Source organism: Hemitrygon akajei, chromosome 3 (genome assembly GCF_048418815.1).
Source record: "Hemitrygon akajei chromosome 3, sHemAka1.3, whole genome shotgun sequence".
In the NCBI taxonomy this organism is placed as follows: Eukaryota; Metazoa; Chordata; class Chondrichthyes; order Myliobatiformes; family Dasyatidae; genus Hemitrygon; species Hemitrygon akajei.
In genome coordinates, this window is record NC_133126.1 from 160,921,479 (window position 1) to 160,930,128 (window position 8,650).

The following is an 8,650-nucleotide window of genomic DNA, read 5'->3' on the forward strand; positions in this document are numbered from 1 at the left end:
TGGAGCTCGCATGCCGACAGACGTCAAAGCGCCTCCAGCTGGCAGATCCCTTTTCCACTTTGACGGACAGCTTGCCCGGGCGATTGCAACACGTTTATTGGCCGCTCGCCTCGACGCGTTGCAACCAATCGTGGCGCGCCGTCCACCACGAGCAGAAGCGTCGCGCCCCGGGGACGGGCTCGTGTGTGCCGCGCTCTGATTGGTCACAAGTTAGTGTGGGAAAGAAACTTTGAGAAGTTTCACACGAGCCGTTCGCGTGCAATCCCAGATATAAATACGGGAGGCCAGAGCTGATCTGTACACAGTGGCGATCGGAGTTCACATCACTGATAACATAACCAAAGTACTTTATCTGTCCAAAAATAAAATAAAGTTCCCCGGCTGTTGGAACTAAACTCGTAGACCACAAGAAGTGGAAAGAAGACAAGGATTCATTTTAGTCAGTCTGCTAGGATCTTGTACAAGAAAATGCCCGCAGATATAATGGAGAAATCGACTTCGTCCCCCGTGCCTGCAACCCCAGCCAATATAAACGCTACACCAGATAAGCCAAAAACTGCTTCTGAAAATCGGAAGGTAAATTCAGAGTTGTATCTAGATTCGTGGAAATCAGATTTTACATATAATACGCAGTTATGATCCTGTTACTTAATGAAAGATTATTCTCTTTCCAGTCATCCAAACCAATTATGGAAAAGAGACGCCGGGCTAGAATAAACGAAAGTTTAAGCCAACTTAAGACGCTGATTCTGGATGCGCTGAAGAAAGATGTAAGTACCGCCGTCTTTGCGCGGCGTCAGAAGCAGTGAATTCGTTCATAATCTGTGCATCACCGCCTTGTACTGATATTCACTCACCATCAATATTTTAGAGTTCGAGACATTCAAAGTTGGAAAAAGCTGATATCCTCGAAATGACAGTGAAGCATCTCCGAAATCTCCAGCGAGCGCAAATGACTGGTGAGTGTTTAAACCATGATTTACTTCTGTATTCCCTTCTTCTCTATGAGGGCCTGGAAATTCTCGGTAATATTTTACAGACTTGGCGAAAGCTAGGGTTTCCCACGGTCTGTTTATTTATAGATTCTCACTTGCCGACTTGAACTTACAAGCTCTTGAAAATTGCATGGTTTAGTTTAAAATAAATTTCGAAATGTTTACTTATCAACTGTGACAGGCAGGTAAAGCCGAATAGTCAGTCCCAGGCGCTGAGATAGTTGCATGACTGAACAGCGTTTGGAAAGACGGAAGGCTCATCAAACTCTCGTTATCAATGGTTATAAACGTGACATCGAACAGAATGGTTTATTTTTTATTCTTTTCTTTTGCTCTTTAGCTGCTTTGAGTACAGATCCAACAGTTCTGGGCAAATACAGAGCCGGCTTCAGCGAATGTATGAACGAAGTGACCCGTTTCTTATCCACCTGCGAAGGGGTTAACACAGAAGTCCGAACCAGACTCCTGAGTCACTTGGCAAATTGCATGTCTCAGATCAACGCCATGAACTACTCCCAGCCGCCCCCCAGCCCAGCTGTGACCGGCGGATCTCACGCTGCTTTTGGGCAGCCCCTTCACGTCCAGCTGTCTGGGTCAGTTGGCAGCGGGGGACCCATGAATGGAGTCAACATGCCTTGTAAGCTGGGTGCGGCTGACGCAATGCCTGCAGCGGCGGTCGCCGCTCCGACTAAAGTCTACGGCGGTTTTCAGCTCGTGCCAGCATCAGACGGCCAGTTTGCATTCCTCATTCCCAACACGGCGTTTGGACCGAGCGGACAGCTAACGGCAGGACCTATCATCCCGTTGTACGCCAATGCGAACGGAACGGCATTGCCCTCCGCTGTTTCCCCGGCCAACAGGTCTCCCGTTCAGCCGTCTGGCATTGCCCCTGCGTCCGGATTCCCGCTTCCGCTGTCGGCAGCCACTACTGCTGTCAGCCCAGTTAGCGTGGGTGTACCATCAGATTCCTTAAATTCCGTCTGGAGACCCTGGTAACGGGGCCGCCTCCTCTGCTTTCAGTGACTGGAAACTTCCGAAATAAAGACTTGCTCTTTAAAGTTAACTTTCTTATAGTTTTGTACAGTCATGTCAAAATTATGCACTATATCTGTACATATTTCGAATGTTAATATCAGGTTGCGTTTGTCTTAGCAAGATGTTCATTTTTCTATGATCTGATGAAATGCCAAAGATAAATTGAATGCTCTTAAAGGTTCCTTCCTTCCAGGAAGATTTATATTTGAAATAAAAAGAAAACTAACATTTAGTCTGTGTTTTTGCCTTTCTATCAGCAGAACGCAGGTGCGGGGGGTATGTCAAGAGGGAAAGTAGCACTTTGTGTAATTAATGGGGATACGGAGGGTCGAGATAAACGTTTTGTAACTTCAGCAATCTTTGGTATTTGGTGTAATGTGATAATCCTGCCATCATTTGGCTCCCAAAACATAAGCAACATTTAACAAATGTAAACGTTTTCTCATCTTTTAAACATCAAACACCTCCCTGCGTTTAAAATTTGGCGGGAGATTGGACTTATTGTGGAGGAATGGGAAAAGGAGCCCCTAATTATGCAAGAGCTTTGTGTGTAAACTCTCCGATCAGATGTCAGTAAACCTGCTCTCTGTATCAGGTTTCACCTTTTACAAGCATCAGCCCGAATAGGCAGCTTTAAACAGTCACGGATCCTGTAGGGAATTTGTTCAGTACCTACCACAAAACTTGTTGTATTTTGTCTGCCAACGCAGGTGGTTAATCGCATACCCAGGTGGTGGGAGCAAGAAGAAACGAGACAAAGAGGGAAAAATGCGAAGGAGACATTCTAGGATTCGTAGTGGATTGAAATTCGCAGTTAAAAAAAAAGTATTCCAGTTTGATTTGAGTAAAGATTACAAAAAGCAGGCTAATCTCCCAAGTGCTTAATACAGTACTCTTGTGGTTTACACAACAATGCAATATATATAAAGTTCGCGGGCAAATCAACTCGATGCTTAATCGTGTTATTCCGGAAAGAATTAAATCTCACTATTGTGGTAAAAGTGCCAAACTTAATTCAGGTGGACAAAGTGTAGTCGATCAGAGAAGGATCGACTATTTTCAAGACAAGTACATTCCATCGTGTTAACTGTTCCATTTGTTGTAACTTTATGATATGGAATCTTGTTACAGAAAGCCCAGATTAAAATGACACAACATCTGATAACAACACACAAACCAGATTTAAATCAAACAAATCCAGGTATGATTATACACAAGGCACACAAGAATATGATCCAGCAGGGTTTTGGGTGACATTTTTGCAAATTTATGAGCAATTAATTGCACATGCAGTCCACGATGCTTCCTCCTGCTGAAGAGCTCGACAACCTGAGTCCCCAAAGCCCTCTCCCCATAAACAGTCCTCATATCAAGATTGCAGTCTCACAGTTGTTTCATGGGCAATTTTAGAATCACAAGCATAATTAGGACAGTTCTGGAATAAAAATTAATATAGACACTTGTGAATCTGAAAATTACACCAGACACGCACAGAATATTTCCATTCGCAGGAATATTAGACTCCCACTTTTCACCAGCTTGGTCGATGTTTGCAATTATATGGTTAAATTGGACAACACACTTTGGTTGGAAGTTGTTATTAAAGCCAATTAACTTTTCCCACACTTCTTGCACATATGAAGTGTAGCCTTGCTCTCTCTTAGCGCTAAGTGCTACCATATGGTGCAATCTATTTCTGGTTTTATTGTACTCGGACAGCAGCTTATGATTTAGCTGAACTCGTCCCAAGCCCAGGGCTTCACTGCGGCCAAGGTGGTTTGCAGGCAGAGCTTCTGGCAGGAAATGAATAGCTCCCAGATGACATCAGAAACCTGAAAGGTCGTGAGAAAGATGCGAACCCTTTGCAGTCGGCATGCTGCCAGTCACTTGGAGAATGTTGGAGAGCGCGTTTCTGACACACGAGTCAGCCCTCGTGAAGGAAAGATTGCTTCTTGGTCCTAATGCCTGCCAGGATCCCATGGGGAGTGTCTCGCAGACATCAAGCTGCACTTCAGGGTTGGCACCTACTGCAACCATCGGAATACCGTAACAGTGCACCATCGCAATTCTCAAGGAATTTTAATTTTATTCTCTCGTTTTCAAACAGCAGTATAATAAATATTTCACTGATTCAAATACATATTTTCCCACTTGCACTAAATTTAGGAATTTTAGCCAACTTAGATAAATCTTTATCACAATGCACCCTCTCACCACAGTATTCCCTTCTCTCTCTCTCTCTCTCTCTCTCTCTCTCTCTCTCACACACACACACACACACACACACACACACACACACACACACACACACACACACACACACACACACACACACACACACACACACACACACACACACACGTTCGGGGTTGCTAATAGTAACTGGGTAACATGACGCAGCATTGTTTCATGCCGGAGACAGCTTTGGACACAAATACTTGCTGATTCACTTCAGGAATATTTGATATAAGTTACACCACTGCATCGCTTATAAATACGCTTGGAATGTTGGAATGTATCGCCAAGGGTAGATTAAACAGACATTATTTTGGCATCGATGACAACCTCACTATTTCCGCATTGCCGATAAATTAAAACGGCAATGGCAAAGAAAACACATAGTTACACTGAAAAGACCAAACCTGTCGTGAGACAGTAAATAAATTGTGCAAAAATGTTTCCACAAATTAGCAATCTCTGAAATAAATCCAGAAATGCTAAAAATGTTGACTCTGCCCCACTTGAAGACTTCCTTCTTCATTGGCGGTTGAGGACTTTTTTCCCCCCATTGCTATTTTATTGGCTCTGAGGCGATCGTTCAGCCCTACGGAGGATCTCCTGATCTCGCTACAGATGGGGCGAGTATTGTTTTATGGGGAGCGCGAGCAGGGTTTGTGATGTTGTGGCCTCCACATCTTCCCTGGAGGGGTCTTGCGATGCTCGATCCTCTTTCTCTATTTTGAGCAGTCAACCGTTCCCCGTGGCTCGGGAATGATGTTACCTCTTTTTTTTTGGAGGTTATTTCAAAGAAGCTCTCTCCGTCATCTTGGAAACCTCTTGCCTTGAAAGAGCCCGGAGAACATTCCTAGTCACAGACATGCAGGAAACGTGCCCACTCACTGCTGAAAATTTTGGCCTGGGGGAAGGAGAATGCTCGTAGCGGATTGCGTGTCCTGCCATAGCCCTGGAGAATTCTGCGGCACTTCCCCGCAGATTATCCATGTCTCCACATGCTGCATGGCAGACCATAAATGTAGGAATCAGATTGAGATAATGGTCTTCGAACAGTCTTTTCTCCAGTCGGCCAAATGTTCAGAGTAAATTTATTATCAAAGTACATGTAGGTCACCATATGCTACCCGGAGATTCGTTTGCTTGCGGGATTTCACAGTAACTACTGAGAAACACGACAGAGTCAACGAAAAACTGCATACAAAGACGGACAAACAATGGGCAAAAGACAAAGAATTGTGCAAATGCAGAAAACAACAAATAATAAATAAGTGAATATTGAGAAGATCATTTGTAGAGTCCTTGAAAGAGAGTGAGTCCATATGTTGTGGTACCAGTTCAGTGACGGGGTGAGTGAAGTTATCCGCCCTGGTTCAGGAGCGGAGGAGTGATAACTGTTCCTGAACCTGGTCCTGCTGCACTGCACATTGTCCTGGCTTTTGTTTCTCAGCGGCTACTTTCCCTGCTCCACCCTGCCCAATAATGTGAGAAATGATTTACAACTCCAATGAGTAAGAGGGGAAAGGGAGCGGGCAACGTTGTAAGGTGAGAGCAAACTGCTTTGTCAAGTGGAAATGCAGTTTAAGGCCCATCCTCCTGTACACTCACAGCAACAATATTTTGCAGCCTTTCCTCCAAGAAACAGCTCATATGAGGAGCATAATTTTAAGGTGATAGGGAGAAAGTGTAGTCAAAGGCAAGTTTTGTTTTACACAGGGAGTGGGGGGTGCATGGTACGCCTTGCCGGGGTGGTGCTAGAGGCAGTTACATTAGGGGCATTTAAGAAGCTCTGAGATAGGTACATAGATGATAGGAAAATTGAGTGCTCTATAGGAAGAAAGGGTTAGATTGATCCTAATGTAGGTTAAAATGTCAGCACAACCTTGTGGGCTGAAGAGTTTGTACTGTGGGGTACTGTTCTATGTAATGCATACACATGCTGTCTGCATAGTGTAACTAGATACCCAAGGTTGAGTGATCTTGGTTCTGGAGTTCTGTCAATAAGGGCTGGCCAGTTTCCTATTCACCGTGTATATGAACCACTTCAGCAGGAAGCTTGGTGGAGGCAGTATTGTAGTGAGGAGAACTCAGAGGAGGGTCAATGCAATCGCACATTTTGCTTGACCCCAGCTGCCACTGGGATTCATCTCCACTGGATTAATTTATTATGAACACAGCATCATCTGAGAAGTGCAAGACAATGAACACATTTCTGAGGACAGCTAAAATTGGAAATGATGTTTTACGTTCCATTTTGTTTAATGGCATCCAAGGCTTTTATGAAATTCACAGCAGTCAGGTACAGTACCGAGATTAGTGCAGATTGGCATGTTTCTTTGTAAACCAATCGCTTCAAAAATATCATGTCCATTGTACCTTGGATCCGTTTATGACTTTCCAAATGTTCTGCTATCACCTCCTTAGTAACTGATTCATTCATAATAGACGTTAAAGTAGCTAGCCTAGAGTTGCCCATCTTTTGCTTCCAACTCTCTTTGAATAAACAAATTGTCACTACCAAGCCTCTAGTATTTACCGAGAAGCTTTTGGGAGGTCACAAGCCAGGATGAAATTTCTTGAAATTGGAAGTATTTTTCAGATGATGTATTAAAACTGTTGTCTCAGGTGGATACAAAAGATCCCAGGAGCTAGTTTAAAGCAGACCAAGTTATTTTATTTCTCAATCAAAATCCCCTAACTACATCATCTTATTGCTTTATCTCATTGCTATTCAGTGGACCTTATTTCTGCCTGTCCTACTTTACAACAGTAACCAATGTATAATATAAGTTATTGAATATAAAATAATTTCAGGTCTTAAATATATGAAAGACTATACAATTCCAAGTTTTTTTCTTTCAGTTTCCATTGGAATTAGAGCTAGGCTTCTGGAAAAGAAAATTGTAACATTTGTAGCCCCAAGCTTGGAGATCTAAATATGAAAATGAGAGTTGTTGTTATTATAGCTATGGTAACAGAAGACATAATTGTCAAAGCAGTATTATTGCTCTTATGATTGTTGTAGCAGTTGTAAAAGAAAATTGATACTTTGCCCTGTGTTAGCTAACTTCAATGCAGACCTTTAAGCTATTTTAATTATTCAATAATGATGAACTTTGGAACCCAGATTTCCAACATGATCCCATTCACATCCACAAGTTCAAGCAATGCACTTTAGCCTTCTGCTAATAAACACTTGGAGTATGTTTTCCTTTGTAAGGTAGATTTTTCTGTTTTAGCAGCCAGATTAAAATGGAAACAAAATTGCCCTTTGATCAGGATCATGGAACCATTTAAGGTAGGAACAACAGTAGTATTAATGGATTGGAAAAAACATACAAATAATTCCCCATCACCTAAATTCTTTCACTATAAAATATTCTCATAAAATATGCTTCCAGATCCAGATAATTAAATTGCATTCATGAAAGTTTTGAAGGCTATCTCACTGAGGTTCAACAAGCCGTAGCCCAAAAGAATGAAAGATTTATGGAAAAATATGTATCATTCTAGTAGTTTCAATGAATTTTTTTCATTGAAATTCTGAAGGAAGGAAACTCTCCATACCGTCCATAAGCTAAAGCCTGAAAGGTAATTATGTTTTCAATTTCTAAAACTTATACATCATGAAAGATACAATTCAGGACAATTAAGAAATCCACACACTTTCTTAAAAGAAAACAACTTACATAAGCTTTGGCAATGCTTTCAACACTTTTACAAGCTTTCACAAATGCCAATAGCTGTGGATGGATTGTCATCAGCTTTACGCCAAGGCACCCAGTGCCATACTCGCTCAGGGCACCACTGGCGAGTGGTTCCATGCCTCTGTGGGAGTCCGTCAGGGCTGCTTCTTCCCCCTCATTCTCTTCAACGTCTTCCTGGAATGGATTATGAGTGATGCCCTTGAAGATCATGTGGGCACAGTCAGCATCAGAGGGAGGAACATCACAAACCTAAGGTTTGCTGACGACATTGACGGACTTGCAGGAAAAGAGGACCAACTGGCCAACCTGGTCAGCCATCTTGACAGAGCCTCCACAAAGTTTGAAATGGAAATAAGTGCAGAGAAAACCAAGCCCATGGCAAATGCCAACAGTGCCATCACAACGGGCATCTCAGGCCATGGTCAGAAAGTTGAGACAGTGAAACAGTTCAAATACCTGGGGGCAATCATCAGTGATGAAGGATCAAGACCAGAAGTCCTGGCAAGAACCACACGGACAATGACTGCACTATCCAAACTCAAGACAATATGGAGGGACAGCAACATCACCATGAAGTACAAGATCAGACTCCTGTGTGCATTGCTATTCTCCATCTTCCTGTACACATGCGAGACATGGACCCTCACAGCGGAGCTACAGAGGAAGATACAGGGTTTGGAA

General features: G+C 42.9%; 1 protein-coding gene across 1 annotated transcript; it reads left to right on the forward strand.

The window, feature by feature from the left end:
- Positions 1-262: 262 nt before the first annotated feature.
- her6 (hairy-related 6) lies at positions 263-2,262 on the forward strand. Its single transcript, XM_073041169.1, has 4 exons — positions 263-576; positions 675-770; positions 872-959; positions 1,336-2,262. The coding sequence occupies exons 1-4, from the start codon at positions 469-471 to the stop codon at positions 1,989-1,991; spliced, it is 948 nt and encodes a 315-aa protein (XP_072897270.1). The 5' UTR covers positions 263-468; the 3' UTR covers positions 1,992-2,262.
- The last annotated feature ends 6,388 nt before the right edge of the window (positions 2,263-8,650 follow it).